Genomic DNA, 16,933 nt, shown 5'->3' on the forward strand with positions numbered 1-16,933 from the left:
ATTCCAAAGCCAGGGAAGGCAGACTCCATTGCCTTGGATTGTGAGGCTCAGTGGGGGTGGCAACGGAGAAGGAGGCTCCCAATCTCTCAGCGGAGATTGAACAGCAGGAATCCATCTTGGATCCCCACCCCCACAGAAAATGCTCGGTTGTGATGAGTGCACAGGGCTCCACCCCCTATAGTATAGAAGGTGTGACAGCCCTGCCCAGGAAGCAAAGGTAAACACAAGACTGTTCAGGATGGCACAATCATGATAGAGATCCCAGTGACGCAACTGACCAGACAGAAAATTTCTAATCTAAGGAAGCAGCAGAAAGAAAATCTTTCTGAGGCACAGTTTAGAGCTTTGCTTATAAAAGTGCTTAGAGACCTAACAGCAGATCTTAAACAAGACAGAGAAGGAATGAACGCTAGTCCTGCTGAAAAGAACAAAAACATACGAAACTAGTGGTGAGAGAAAGAAAACCAGGGGTCAAGTCAACAAATCGGAGCATGGGGAAGGAACAGTCAACCAATGCAGAAATAGGAAACGAGAAGTGAGAAAAATGAGGAGAGGCTCAGAAACTTATCAGACAGCTATAAGAGGGCCAACATCTGAATCATAGGGTTGCCAGAAGGTGAAGAAGAAGAACTAGGAATTGAAAAATTATATGAAAAAATAATAAAGCAGAACTTCCCTAATTCGGGGGAGGAAATAGACTTACAGGTCCAGGAAGCACAGAGAGTTCCAAAAAACTGGACCCAGGGAGAACCACACCATGACACATTATAATCAAAATGTCAATAATTAAGGATAAAGAGAGAATCTTAAAAGCAGCAAGAGAGAAGAAGAGAATTACGTACAAAGGGGTCCCAATAAGACTGTCAGCCGATTTCTCAGAAGAAACTCTTCAGGCCAGAAGGGACTGGCAAGAAATATTCAAAGTAATGAAAAGCAAAAACCTACAGCCACGATTACTCTATCTAGTGAATAGAAGGGCAGAGAAAGTGCTTCCAGGAAAAAATAAAACTGAAGGAGTTAATCAGATCCAAACCACTGTTATATGAAATGTTAAAGGGACTTGTTTAGGAGAAAGAGGATCAAAAGTATGAACATTAAAATGAAAACTGTATCACAACAACCAACAACAGAAGCTAGGGAACTGAAACAAAGGCAAACTAAGTAGGCAACGAGAGAGTGAAAAGAATTATAGGTATGGAGAACATAATGGGGGGAGGTCAGCAGGGAGGGGGAAGTGGGGAAAGGGAGGGAGATGGTATAGGAATTAAGAAGCATAGTAGGAGGGAGTGGAGTAGATAGGAAGTTGTTGATAACTATATGCACAACCAATGGGCATGGACAAGGGAGGGGGACAACTGGAGGGAGCAGGGGTCACTGGGTGGAGGGGAACAAAGGGAAAAGAAATTTGGACAACTGTAACAGCATAATCAATAAAGCATATTTTTTAAAAAATTGTAAAACAACAGGTGAAATTTATTTTAATAATGTTTTAACTCATTCAAATTATATATTAACATTTAATATAAAATTACTTTTAAAATATTGTATTTTATTGATTATGCTATTGCAATTGTCCTGACTTTTCCTCCTTTGATCTTCTCCACCCACCAGTCCCACTCCCTCAGGTAATCCCTTCACAATTGTTCATGTCCATGGGTCATGCGTATAAGTTCTTAGGCTATTCCATTTCCTATACTGTACTCTATATCTCCAAGGCTATTCTGTAACTACCTATTTGTACATCTTAATTCCCTCACCTCTTCACCCATTCCTGCAAACCACCTGACCATCTGGGAACTATCAAAATGCTCTCCTTATCCATGATTCTGTCCCTTTTTCTCTTATTTGTTTAGATTCAATTGTTGACAGATATGTATATTTGCCATTTTTTGTTCATAGTTTTGATCTTTTTCTTAAATAAGTCTCTTTAACATTTCATATAATATTGGTTTGGTGATGATGAATTCCTTTAGTTTTTTCTTGTCTGGGAAGCACTTTATCTGCCCTTTGATTCTAAATGATAGTTTTGCTGGGTAGAGCAATTTTGGCTGTAGTTTCCTGCTTTTCATGGCTTTGAATATTTCTTGCGAATTCCTTCTAGCCTGCAGTTTCTTTTGATAGATCAGCTAACAGTCTTATGGGAACTCCCCTGTAAGTAACTGACTTCTTTTATCTTGCAGCTTCTAAGATTCTCTCTTTATCTTTAATCTAAAGTATTTTAATTTGTTGTGTCATGGAGTGGGCCTCCTTGCACCCATCCTGTTTGGGACTCTCTGTGCTTCCTGGACTTGCCTGTCTATTTTCTTCACCAAATTAGGTAAGTTTTCTTTCATATTTTTCAAACAGATTTCCAATTTCTTGCTCTTTGTCTTCTCCTTCTGGCACCCCTAAGATGCAGATGTTGAAAAGCTTGAAGTTATCCCAGAAGCTGCTTATACTGACTTCGCTTTTTTTTTTTAATTCTCTTTTATTCTTGTTGTTCTGATTGGCTGTTTTCTTCCTCACTAAGTTCCTTGAGCATCCTTATAACCAGTGTTTTTAACTCTGCATCTGGTAGATTGCTTATTTCCTATTTGTTTAGTTCTTTTTTATGAAGTTTTGATCTGTTCTTTCATTTGGGTCTTGTTTCTTCGTCTACTTGTTTTGGCAGCCTCCCTGTATTTGTTTCTATGTATTAGGTAGAACTGCTTTGACTGCGTGTCTTGTTAGTGTGGCCTAACATAATAGGTGTCCTGTAAGGTCCAGAGGCACAGCCTCCCATATGACCCATGCTGGTAGTTGAGGTGCACCCTTCATGTAAGCTGAGTACACCCTCCTCTTGTAGTTGAGCTTTTGTTGCTGTTGATAAGTCAATGGGAGGACTTTACCCAGGCCAGCCAGCTGTAAAGATTGGCTGTGACTATTTACCACCAACCTCCACCCTTCATGGAGGATCAGCAGTGCAGGGGCAGGGTTGCGATGCTTACATGGTCCGTAGCTATCCATTAGGCGCACTGGCTCTGGGGTTTTCCAGGTGGTGCAGGCCAAGGTTAGCCTTCACTTGTATTGTATTTTGCCTGGGGCCACCCTGCCTGAGCTATAAAATAATCTGAGATGGCTGCTACTTGTGCTGGGCTTGCAGATTCTGAGATGAAGCCAAGCTGTGAATCTAAGCTGGATGCTGCTACTGCTATGCCTGGGGCTCACTGAGGCCAGCAGTTGCTTGTCTGATAGGATTTAGGAAGTTGTGAAGCATGAGCTGAGACCAGGCATTCATATGGAAAAGCAGCTTGGGTGGGCCCACAAGATGGATCAGGTAGAGACTCTGGGGATTTCCAAGGTGGTCAATGAGTGTTAGCCAGGTTGATGGAGTCTCAGATACGGCACCAGCTTGCCAGCTCTATAGGGGCCAGGGTTTAGAAAAGGGACAATGGCCTCTGCTCACCTTGATGCCAGACACTTCAGGTCCTCCCTGTATGCCACTGGTGCCTTTCAAGCTGCTACCCTGATGCTGTAGCTCAGAGGGAGTGAGTCTGAGTAGGTGAGTCCATGTGTGGGTTCTTTAAGAGGAAGTGCTTGTGACTCTAGTTTTTGCAGCGAGAAGTTGTGGGGACTTATCTTCCTGCCACCAGAACCCTGGGCTAAGGGCCTGGTGTGGGGCTAGAACTCCTTGTTCCCGGGATATCCTTCTTGAATTTTTATCTACCACATGGCAGGGAAGGACAAGCTCATTTCGCATCTGCACGGCTCCTATGAGTCTGGATGGATGTTGTTTCTTTAATTCCATCATTGTCAACCTTCCATTCAACTCAATTTCTGATGGTTCTGAAATTGGTTCTATGTTTTAGTTGTATTTTTGATGTAGTTGTGCAAAGAAGTGAATCATGTCTGCCTATGCTATCATCTTGACCAGACGTCTCTAATACAAAATTATTAAGGATATAGTTTATATTCTCTGTTCAGAATTAAGTCTTTTCAAATTGTGGGGTGCATTTTACACTGAAAGTACACCTCAGTTCCAACTAGCCACATTTCATGAGCTCAACTGCCATGTTACTAGTGGCTACCATATTGGACACAAAGACTCTAGGGCTTGGAAACTGACTGCTCTCTGGTTACATTAACAACTGACAATGATATGCTGACAGCTAGAGATGACCAGCTGACAATGATTACATGTATCTGAACTTCAGAGAAAGGAGAACAACATGGGGAAGATATACCAAGTGAGAAAAGCAGCCGTCCAGAAATGGATTTCTGGGAAAAAACCATATTGTCAATAGTCTGCTTTCTAGAAAGCTCTAACCATCATCATGAGCCTTCAGTGTGTATTAATCTGAGCCTACTTCCACTTACTTGCCCATGATTGTTCATAGTGTATTAATATTTATTCATGTTCCTAACAATCTGTGCTACACATCAAGGTGACTTTCCTAATAGTGACTTTACAGCATGACCTTTCTAATATTTTTTTCTGTCATTAAATGTAAGTATTGGACATCTATACACATGAATACCATTATCATAAAGGAAAAGATAAATCGTAATATTGTGATGAACACAATTATTTTCATAAAGACCAGATAGTAAAAAGGGCAACTAGTGGTCATGGTGTACAGAAGAAAACAGTGATCCATATCAGAAAGACAAAGTGAGTTTTAAAAATTCACAGATGTAAACAAACATCCATATTCCAAGAAAAGTAATTCCCCACAACTTAAAACAATACCTAAGTGTTCTTATAGTCCTATGCTCCTCTCTTCCTCAAATTGCCTCTGTGTCTAACAATTTAACTTTGTTGAGTAGAGTTATATACTTAACCCCAATGGGTGCTCTCTGTGAAGAATACTAGTAATCTGAAATCCCACTGTTCCCTTAAGGAAAAGTTCTATGAATTCCTAAGAACTGGGGTTCAATTTGCTGAATGATGAGAGGTCCAATAATTTCAGTCTCAGCGAGAAAAAAAAATGCTTGTTTTCCCTAACATTTAAACTGTGACCACACAATAGAATTTTCTGAGGAAAATGACAGGCTTTGTGAAGTTAGATAAATTCAGAGATTGGTGGAAAGAAAGAAGTTTTAAATATTTCCAGTTATACAAACTTCTGTTTTTCAGTTTAAAAAGGGATATCACCTCCCAGGTTAAGGTCTGCTTCATAGGAAAAATAATACCAAATATTACTTTAATCTGAAAACAAACAAACAAAAAACCTTCCCATTCTTTTTCTTTATCTCCACATGAAAAACAGAACATAAGAAACTGATAAAAAAAAAAAAAAACACAACAATTATGCCAGCCTGTTAAACCAAGCACGCCGTTGTCCGGGGACAGCCAACCGACCTGGAGTCTGCACAATCCTTCCCCATGTGGGAAGGCCACCCTCCCCTCCACACCCCCACTATTATTAGGGATTTCTGGACCCAAGGGTAGGTAGGACGACGACCATGTTCAGCTTGAAGCAGCTAGAGGAGCTTGAGACCTTCGCCCATTGTCCTTTACAAGATTACAAAGGGTCTTAATATCTGAGAGGGAGGGATAGTTATTTTTTACAAACCATGGGTATGGACTTGGGGGGGGATTGCTGGGGGAGGGAGTTGCTGGGTGGAGGGGAATAAAGGGGAGAAAATTGGAACTATTGTAACAATATAATCAATGAAGAAAAGTTGGGGGAAAAAAAAAAGACACTGGGACAAAAAAAAAAAAAAAAAAGAAACTGATAAATAACCATGGATCATCATACAAATCATCCACCTCAAAATATATTCTGCCACGAACAGTATTATTAACAAACATTTTAAGTGAAATGTTTTCTATCCCCAAAGACCATGGAAATCCTGAATTTATTAAAGCCTTGCCAAACCTATTTATCATACACTTAGGTTCCACATGAAGCTTATCTATTACTAGAGTTCACGGATCACTGCATGTTCTAGTTAGAGGGCACCTGAAATATCACTGAGTCTCATCACCCCTTCATTTTACAAGTGACAAAATGATTAAAATTTACATTCCCTGGCTCCTTGAACAATATTCTTTTCATTCCACTGTAAAGCAGCCAGTAAGAGAAAAGAACTCTGATTCTATAAAAACAATGTGCATTTCAAAGAATGTTTGTCATCATTTTTACTGTCAGAGTTTATTTGGAAAATCTACAATGACTTTTCTTAAATTTTTTTCCCTTTTTTGGAAGGATTTTGTTTTGCTAGTAAAAATGTACAAAAATAAGAAAAATGTTATGGACTTTACAGAAAACATTAAGAATGAATTCGCTGAACTGCAGTGCATAATCAAATTCAATATTCCTTTGCTTATGTACCACTTTAGATAACTCATTACTATTTTACACATACACTCTAACACTATCATTTTTTCATTAACAAAAACATAAAAGAATCAGTAAATATAAAGGCAGGTAATTGTTGATCAAGATAACTGGGTCAAACCATAAAGATAAAAGAAAATGAAATGCTTTTAACCAAAGTCTTGTTTTTCATTATTAAAAGCTCCTTGGCAGTTTGAAAATTTATTATTTTTGTGTCAATTCTCTTTGTTTTTTTTATTTTTTTAGGTGGCTGAATATTTTTGTTGTTGTTTTGATTTGGTTTGAGATAAAGAATTATATATGATATGCATTTGTGTTGTAGAAAGTACACTTCTGAAGGTATAATCATCTTTTTAATCCAGATTTTTAAATTATTAAACTGGAAAACATCCCAAGGCACCCACTCAGGATGCACAGAGGAAGATATAGTGAAATGTCCTGGAGTCCAGGGGCCCTACATGTTGCAGTAACTCACACAGGACTTGCAGGATGCAGCAAAGAGGAGGAGGGCTAATGAGAAAATTGGGTTCCTCACAACTGGAGATTTATGAATGGTTGATGGTGATATCATCCTGATAACAATAAACAAATAACAAATATTATTTTCTCAAGAGCAGTCTAATTACACACCTCGTTCTTATTAGATCAGAGGGAAATCACTCAGCCTTTAGTCAGGCACTCTGCTGAAACAAGTTAATCACCTGGAAACTCACTGACAATCACTTACCACCAAATTCTCATTTGAGATGCACGCCATTTGTCCCCAAGACTGAGGACACTGTATTATCTGTCCATAATTTATCACCTCTGAAGGAGTCAGTGTCTGGGGCTCAGCCTCAGAAGAAGCAATCTGGCATTCTATGAGCCAGAATTATCTATTCACCAGCATGTCTGAATGGAGATATTAAAATAATTTCAGTATTTTTTCTGATAATAAAAAGTACTTTAAACATGGAAAAAGAAAAAGGAAAGGAAAATATCTTGTAATTTCCTGACCCAAAGATAACATGTCTCTTCTGCCACATGCTGACACTGCATATGCTGACGAAATTTGATGTGTGAGCTTGTGAGGTCAGAACACACCTGGGACGGTGAGTCACTTAAGGAAATGGGACCCTGCCAGTCATTTGGTAGCAGGGCACTCATCTGACTTCTGAAGACACCTGAGCTCCTTGTACTTTCTATTCAAACCTCAGTGGCCAGAACACTCAACTGTTGCCCATAAAAAGATAGTTTTATGATAAAGAGGGCATGACTAGTTGCTTGTAAAAGATCAAGCTTTAACAAAAAATCTCAAAAAAATCTTATTCTTCTTGTAAATGTGGAATATTTTTGGAAAAAACAGTAAGAAAAGTTCACTCTATGAGACTGAGAAAAATATCACCTTCAACGATATCATGACTTATTTTTAAGGAGCTATAACATGCTCTAAACGTGAAAATGACCAACTCCATTTATAGCTCATTACTTCTCACTGAGGAAGGTAAGAAAACTTCTTATTTCACTAGGGAGTTTTAAAATTTGATCTCTCCTTTGTTAACAAGCACAATGACAAATATTATTTGGATTAAAATAACCCTTCTAATATGCTGCTACTGCACGCAATATTCTGACCTCTTACTACAGTGAATTCTAGTACATGCTGCTTGAAGAAGTATTTTCTCGTTTGTTTCAAATGTGCTTGACATTTGATTCCACCAAGTGAGTTCTTGTTTCTGTCATCTAAAACAGAGATTAAAGAAGGAAATAATATACCTCCAGATTCACACCTTATTTTATTAGTGGGCCACATCCTGGATAACCTTTCTATTGTAAATAAAGCCTTACCCCAGAGCAATTACATCATGGTAAGAAAAGTGAGGGAAGGAAGCAAGAGAAGAATATTAGTTTTGTAATAATACAATTATTAACAAAAGAGAAGAAAGGATGAGAGATGGTGGAACAAAGGGAGGAAGTGAGAGAAGAAGGAGAGAAAGATGCACATAAGATCATCAAACTCGATATATCAAATTATAATTCCACAACCTCAAAATATGCTGTTATGTTAGAGGTTCTAGCAAAGATATGGCATCAGAGAAAATATTTATTTTGCCTGATTTTTCTCATTATTTACACTATCCCTTAGTTACCTGCTCTTGAAAAAAATGTAAGGTTTATGCTCCATGTTCCATCTGGTAAGCTTATTAAATCATATATTTTCTAAGTGATAATCATTACAAAAAAATCCCTTGAAACCCCTCAACAGTGGTGTGGAGACTGTGCTGTCTTTCCTTCACCCAGTGCTGTCTTCCAGGCTTACTGACCATGTGCCTGCTGGACACTGAGCAAAGCAGGTGCACTTTTATATGGTTTCTTTCTCAGGGCCATTGTCCATCACTCTTGCTTTTCTATGATTACCTGGAAACTGAATTTAATTGTGATTCTCATACTTGGCTAGTGAATTGAATCCCCTCTGTTTTTGTTATTTATGGGTGCTCCAAGGCACTAAAGAACTATGAAGTAGTTTTACCACTTGCTTATCTTCTTTACTTTTCTCTTATGGGCTAGGCTATCAATCACTGAACAAAACTCCAGCTAGAATAACTCAGCCTCCATCTTAAAATTTCAGTCTTTTCATATCCTTTTGTTGAGACAATTACTTTTGTCAAAGAAAATGAACTTTAATAAGCCAAATTGCCAATCTTTTTCCTCCATTTAATAGTAATTGTATAAATTAGTATTTTCAAGAAAATACCAAATACAGCAGTCTATGGCCTATATTTCTCTAATCCTATAGTTTTATCTTTTACATGTAATAATGGAAATGTTACAGTGTTTTCTTTTTTATTTCCCCAGTCTTTTCTTTTTCTAAGTATATTTTATTGATTATATTGTTACAATAGTTCCAATGTTTTCCCCTTTACTCCCCTCCACCCAACACCCCCCTTCCCAGCAATCCCCACCCCCAAGTCCATGCCCATGGGTCGTACATACAAGCTCTCCTGCTTCACCCTTTCATATATTCTTCTTTTTTTTAAAATAAATAAATGATTAATTATTTTAACAATAAAAAATAACAATCCCTCCCTCTCAGATTTAAGACCCTTTATAATCTTATAGAGGACAATGGGCGATGGTCTCATGTTCCTCTAGCTGCTTCAAGCTGGACATGGTCGTCATCCTACCTACCCTTGGGTCCAGAAATCCCTAATAAGAATGAGGGTGTGGAGGGGAGGGTGGCCTTCCCACATGGGGAAGGATCGTGCAGACTCCAGGTCAGTTGGCTGTCCCCAGACAACAGCATGCTTGGTTTAACAGGCTGGCATCCTTGTATTCTGGGGGCAACAGATTTGGCAACAGGGTTAATTCCCAGTCTTTTCTTGATTCAAGCAACCCTATGCAATGCCAGCCATGGCTTTAGCTTCCTTAGCTGTAACTTGTAGGCCTTCTGTATAAGCTGACTGACAATTGACGGAGGTCTTCACATACCATAGGATCTAAAATAACTTCATTTGTGTCTTTCTTCTTGATGTCTCATGTCCCTGTTGGCATCACAATTTACTTATCTAAGATGCTTCTTCTGATGAGTGACTCCTGTTCTTCCCTGATCTCTGCTGAGTAGGATATCTCTGCTATTATTATTGTGCTTGAAGGGAAACATCTGTTGTCATTTAGTTGCCATTTATCATCATGTTTTCTAATAGTCCCAAGTTTCCCACTAGAACATCAGAGCCTAGTGAAGTTATAACTCTGGATGCCTTCTGTGATCTTCAGAAAACAAGCATAAAGGGCTCATCTGCTAAGCAAAACAAATATTCCTCCTTGATTTTGCAATTGCTTGGAGTATAAAGACACTTCTTAAGAAAACAAATAATTTTAAAGAATTCATTCACTTTTTAGTTCCTTTAACTCTCTCTCTCTCTCTCAACTCCAAGTTATGAATCAGAAATGTCTTCTATTTCATATTTTTCTCATTGCTATCAATTTTAGAGAGAGAGGAAGAGAGAGGGAGAGAGAGACAGAGGGAGGGTAAGGAGAGGGGGTGAAGGAGAGAGGGAGAAAGAGAGTTTGATTTATTGTTTCGCTTGTTTATGCATTTATTGGTTGATTTCTGTATGAGCTCTGACTGAGGACTGAACTGGCAATCTTGGTGTAACTGAGCTACCCAGCAAGGGCTTATTGTTGAAAAATTTTATTTAATAAATTTGCACAGTGAAACACACAGATCTTAAGGTTTGACAAATGCATAGATCTATGTAACCCATGCCCTTTCAAGATATATGTTCATTACCCAGAAAGTTCTTCATGCTTCTTTCCAGTCAATCACCCATTCCTGAAATAACTCTTGATGAAATTTTTATTGCCTTAGGTAAGTTTGCTTAACCTAGATTTTATATAAATGAAACCACACAGTAAAAACTACTTTGGGCCTGGCTTCTTTCATTCCACATCATAATTTTGAGATTCATTCATGTTGTTTCAATTATCAGTAATTCATTCCTTTTAATTGCTGAGTAGTATACTTTTGTAAGGATATAACACTGTTTATCCATTCTCCTGTTGTTGAATACCTGAGATATTCCCAGTTTTCGGCTACCAGATACATTCTTTTTTAATAAAAAATATTTATCTCTATTCATGTGAAATACTGGCAGTATTTATATTGTACTAAAATAGTTTAATTCATAAAAAGAAACTATGAAAGTGTGGTTGGTGTACAAGTAGTAGATGCTTAAGTGAAATGTTAATAAGATAAAGCATACCTGTAAGTTCTTACATTCCTTCTAAATTTAGTTACAGGAGGTTTTTCTTCCCACTTTTTTTTTTTGTTAGAGTGTTGCCTATATATGAATAAGAGTCTACTGATTCTCTCCATCATCGGTAGTACAATTGTACTGAAAATACTTGATCGTGGGAGTTGTCATCAGTGCTGATAAAATGGTGTTGTTCCATTCATATTCTCCCTGATCCTTTTGTATTCAATGGTATATTTGAAATGATGAAGTGACTGTTGCAGTCCAGAGGTATATCTGCATGTGGTCCAGCATCAGGGCAATGTTAGAGTGAAGAAGCCTCATTCTCACCAAGCCTGAGCCACCACTATATTTCCATGAAGGGTTTTTGTTGTTCTTTTTATTTGTAATATCTCATCTCTCATTCAAACATAGCAATCAGAACCTCCTGGGAGAGTAGGGAGATAAAGGGCCACTTCCTTAGCAGGACCCAGAGAGACTTTTGGGGGTGAGGGCGTGGCACAAAGAGTAGAACTCTATGCTCTGCATTTCAGGAAGCAGAAGGACAACAGCTCTGTGATAGCACACCAGAGCATGGCATCACAAAGATGCCCAGGGCCCAGGGCCAGGAGCAGCAGAACAGCTTCTATACACTCAAACAGGGCTCAAAACAGAGCCACTTCCCTGAAGGAGTGGTTAGCAGGGGGATGAAGACGATGTGGACCAGTCACCAAAGGCTAGGTGGGCTAGGAAGGACTCAATGAGTATCTGCAGGAACAGATGACTGGGGGACCAGAGGAACATCCCCACCAGCCTCCTGCTTTTGCACTAATAAGTTATCTGAAACTTAGATACAACATCAGACAAATGGGAGAGGGCCAGCCAAAGTTGACTGAAATTGTTTCAATAACTGGTAGAAAGGGAACAATAAAAAGAAATTAAGTTGGCTTATGAAAGAATAAAGAACGTTTATTTCTCTGAAGTTTTTGAACAGAATTCATAACTGCTACACTTGTGTAAGCATAAACAATTTTGGAAGGACTGGCAAAAACTGTTAATAGTGTTGCCTCTGGAGGAAGGGCATATAGGTCTAGTGTGGGAGTAAGGCTTACTTTTATTATTTTGCTATATTCTAGGACTTTTCACTGAATACATTTATGAATTTTTAAATCAAACCTAATAGACAGTACATTCAATATTGAGTTGATGTAAAAAGTTTCTTGTTTCTATTACAACTGCTGTCACATACTTGGAATAATAACTTGGCTGTTATGTGCATTCATAATAATAGTAATATAATTTTGTGTTCTTATTTTTATTTATAGTCATTTGTACATGATAAAAGAAACTTGGATATCAAGAATTAAATGAAATGGAGTGAAATAAAAGTTGGCTTTATTAGATAAAGTTAACAGAAGCCAATGTTACAAGCGATTAACTTTTAAAATGACCTCGCTTTCCATCATTGTATAGACATGACTTTAGTTTCTTAATTTCTTTTTTTGCTTGTCCTTATAAATTACAAGTTAAATAGGTATATGATGCTTTTTGAACCCTATGGAAGAAACATGCTCATAAAAGTAGAACGTTTTTCTCTTGTGGAAGATTATTTTGTGATGTATTTATTCATGGAAATTGGTCCAAAAGCAGCACACCAGGTGCTTTGTTTCCACCTGGTATGTGGCAGCAGCACAGCTGTGGCGCTGGCCGCAAGGATCCTCCTTTCACACCACCACAAAGTTGCCCAGTGTTTCTAGTTCAGCTGGGGGTAAAGGGAATCAAAGTCAATATCACAAGGAACAAAATTCACATGCCAATATGTGTACCAAGAACACAGAGATTTCAAGAGAGTGAAAACTGTCTACAAAGTTACAAAACAAAGTTGGCTTCATTTCTTTATTGAAAATACTTATTGAGATACCCGATTTTACTGGGTCTGGTTTCCAACTTTAGGAAGTTGATATCTATTTTTATGGGGTTTAAGGCATCTGATTTCCTCTTTTCCCTCTTCTCTATGATTCTGCCATAATATATTTTCATTATATTCCAAATATTATATAATACATACATATTTCATTTGATGTTTGTTTTTTTATACAAATGCAATGAGGGAAGACTTGGAAACTCATTTAAATAACTGGCTGAAGATTTTTAGTAGTAATGATTTTTGTATATATCTGGGCTTAGGGGAGACAAGGAGACCAATGTGCAAATGTACCACAGGAGGAAGAAAGAAAAGAAGGGAAGGAAGGAGGAAGGGGAAGGGTGAGGAAAGAGAAAAGGAGAGATAGAAAGAATGTGAGAATGAGAGAGAGAGAAAGAGAGAGAGAAAGAGTGAGGAAGAGGGGGTGGGAAAGAGAGAAATACAGGAGAAGAAAGAGAGAATGAGGGGGGGAACTAACTTGTATTGAGCACCTATAATACACCAGGCATGGTGCCAGACCTTTTCAGACTTATCAAACTTTAAAATGGTGTGTAAGGATAGTATTAATCTCACTTTTACTGACAAGACAATGGGGCTCAGAGAGGTAAAGCAAGGTTTTTGCTTTTCTCAAGGTACTCAGCTGGCAAGGGCCTAGTTCAAGAGTCAAAGCAGACTGGCTGGACCTCAGAATCCCTTCCATGTTCTGTTCAGCAAAGTCATCTCTCAGATGATGAGAGTTTCATGGTTTTCTTTTTCTTTTCTTTTTTTTTTTAAGAGGCTAGATAAAAGAGCTGGTTGGCAATAAGGGATAAAGTAAATTTACTCTGAAGCATATTTGATATAAGACAGAAATACGTGGCTTTTTAGTTTAGTTTCTTTTTTTTTTTTTTTAAGAAGGAAAAACCATACCTTAAATAAAAGGGACACAAAATCCATAACTTTGGTCAAGAAAGCATAGATCAGTCATGAAAATGGGTGAAGCAAAATCAATCACGTTTTATTGATTTTAAAAACAACAGAATTTGAACCACATAAAAGTCGCATTTTGTATATGTCAAGAAAACTCACCAAAGAAAATGAGTTAGCTTGACAGAAATGAAGTTGCCTTGAAAGAAACAAATCACCTGATAACATCTACATTAATGGAAATAAAAATGCCAAATGTCGGAAGTAGAGAATTCTTCCTGGGTAAAAGTAGTGCTTAGAAAGTTCTGTGTGTAGGGTATTTTGTTGTTGTTGTTTTTTGCGGGGTTTTTTTTGTTTTTGTTTTTGTTTTTGCCTTTTCTTAATAGTTTCAATTTAAGAAATTTATATTTATGTTCCTAAGAAAGCAAAAATCTGTTAAGTTATTTCTTTAAATGGCATATAAATTATGAGACTTTATGACTCTGTCTAGTCTGATTTTGCTTGTATATTTACACATATACTGTCTAGATCTATACTTCTTTCTAGAAAAGACATAAAAAGTTCCTTTCTAGTATTTAAGCACCAATAACCTCTATATGACAGGGGCCATGTTTTCCAAGAAACTCCCAAGGTTTATCTCTTTTTTCTTGGAACTACAGTATGTTTATATCTCTCTAATCCAGGATCTCTATCCTGGATTACAAACTTTTAAACCTGTTTTTAGTTTTCCTCTACTAAACTATAAACTACTTGAGAGAAGAAACCCTATCTGCTTTTAATTTACTATATAAATAAAATAATTATTGCTTAATATTTGTTGAACAGTAAAAATTAACAAAAACAGAAATGGCTATCAAATGCTAATATTTGAAGATAAAATAGTTATTCTCCTAGTCTTGAGTATTGGGTGATTTTGGTTGCAACTTTAAAGTTTACATGAGAGCTTCTTCTATTTTATCTTGAACTCTTAATTGTGTATAGAAAAACATTTAGTACCACAGAAAATCCACATTCAGATGTTCTCTCAAATTGTGCAGATTGTAGCTCTGGGTCAACAGGCCTATTTCTACAGTCAGCAAAAAATACAATTGCCAACAAATTTATGCATCGATTTCTGTATCCAAGTTTTTAACAAATGAATTTTGGTTCATCATATCTTTGCCCTCAAAAATCTCATGAAATTGCACCTAAATAGCCTTTGAAGAAGTGATTGGAATATAATAATGAGGTGGCCTAATGACTTAGAAGTTATTTGGAAGTATGATTCAAATCATCTGCCATTTTAGATAAACCATTTCCCTTCTTTTGTATGGTATAAGTGCAATAATTAGACAAATAAAACTTAATATTTTCTATGTAAAAACTTATACAACTGAAAAAACATAATCTAACCACACCCATGGCTTGGAGGAGTACCTAAACTCAGTTCTTAAGTCATGAAATAGACAATACGCAGTCTACATTAAGCCCAGGTCCCCAGGTAATCAATTTTCACTGATGCCTTACTGCTAAAGAAAGTTTAATTTTATATAACTGTTCCAAGGGAGCATCAACATCAGTTTTTTTGCATTCAAAAAAACCTAAATGGGACATTTTCCTGTAACTTACCATATATTTGGATTCAATTGCAGTTGGTGGTAGGAATCAAAATCATCTCGTAGGATAATACTGTCACTATGTATTTCAGCTAAAAGAAAAAAAAATATTTAGAAAAAATTATACTAACCAATAGATTTAGCTACAGAAAAGGGTCAATGTGCTACATTTATGAGAAATAATAAGTATTTTAAGTTAAAACTAAATTTTAAATGAGCAGTTGATAATATTTGTTTTGTCCTTGAACTACTAAGAGAAAAAAGTAAAGACTCTGCTCTTTAGATACATCTGGAAACCAGAGTCCCCCGAAGAGAAACCAGTGTCACCAGGCAGGAAGACCAAGGTCAGCACTAACCTATAGGAATAGATCACCTAAGACTTGCCTTTCATAGCTTAACACACCCAGAAGAGATTCACTGCCTAGCTCACTTTAAAGTACAGATGGAACAGAGCATTCTATTTGTTATCAGCTAACATTGCTGGTGTTCACTAACCCATGTCCTCTTTTCTTTCCTACTATCTCTCTTGCCCTGGCTTGCTTTCTCTCATTCCCTATATTCACTCATTTTTTATTTAATGTGTCTCAAATTAACTTCTCTCCTCCTACTCAGAGCTGCATAGGAGAAATCATCGAAATGACTAAGTAAAACTTCCAAATAAAGCCATATTAAAAGTCAGAGGGAATGCCAGGGAACCATCCCTAGTTTTCATGTATTATCATTACACCTGAGATTATATTAAACACGTGTTTTTGAGCTCTAGAAGAACTTTGGGCCTGCTAAGAGTAAACAATGTTTTCATAACTATAGAGTATGTGATATTTCCACTGAATAAAGGGTAGATGAGTAAAAACAATTTCATGGCCAGCTACAATGTAAGGGTGCTGATTTTTAAAGTTGTGTGAGAAATGATAATTATTTCTACTCAAGGTGTAAAAATAAATTTTGTGCTTAAAAACTCTCATGATTCCCATGATTTGCTTGGTAAGTTTGTTTCAGCTAATATAAATTCTCTGAGCTTGTACAATTTTTTCAGAACTAGTATACATATGCTTTTGAAAAAGTTAAAATAATATGACCTACTTAACAAAAAAATAAACACCCTAATTTTTTCCCATTGGTGATACTTTATCTTTTTATTTGGCTCACTAAACTAAGTAAATTCAACCCCAAGTATCAGGAAGCATACTTCTAAATTCTCTTTGGTGATATCACCACCTATAGCTATCCTTACCCTCTTTATATCAGGTATGTCAGCAGGTATGCACATAACCAAGTCTGGGAAACTAGTGAATCAGCATGTATTGAGAGGAATGACTTTAGACTCAAAGCCTTAGGATGATAACAGGGAGAATATGGATTTACACTGGAGAGAGCACTGTGATGTATTCTGTGCATGGGGGTGATTTAATGATTCCTGTGAGCAATTTGACACAGTGCCTGAAATGCCTACAGGGTACAGCTCTCTCAAATACCCAAGGTGGCCAGGAATCA

At 37.2% G+C, this 16,933-nt stretch overlaps 1 protein-coding gene across 3 annotated transcripts in view; it reads right to left on the reverse strand.

Moving 5' to 3' along the window:
- RELN (reelin) overlaps positions 1-16,933 on the reverse strand; it is a 650,203-nt gene that overhangs the window by 291,041 nt on the left and 342,229 nt on the right. For all 3 annotated transcript variants that reach the window (XM_090287313.1, XM_090287314.1, XM_090287312.1), the window contains exon 6: positions 15,453-15,531. In XM_090287313.1, the coding sequence (XP_090143439.1) occupies positions 15,453-15,531 (79 nt within the window). The remainder of the gene's footprint in view (positions 1-15,452; positions 15,532-16,933) is intronic.

This window comes from Furipterus horrens, unplaced genomic scaffold (genome assembly GCF_987537825.1).
Source record: "Furipterus horrens unplaced genomic scaffold, mFurHor1.1.pri manual_scaffold_9, whole genome shotgun sequence".
Taxonomy (NCBI): domain Eukaryota; kingdom Metazoa; phylum Chordata; class Mammalia; order Chiroptera; family Furipteridae; genus Furipterus; species Furipterus horrens.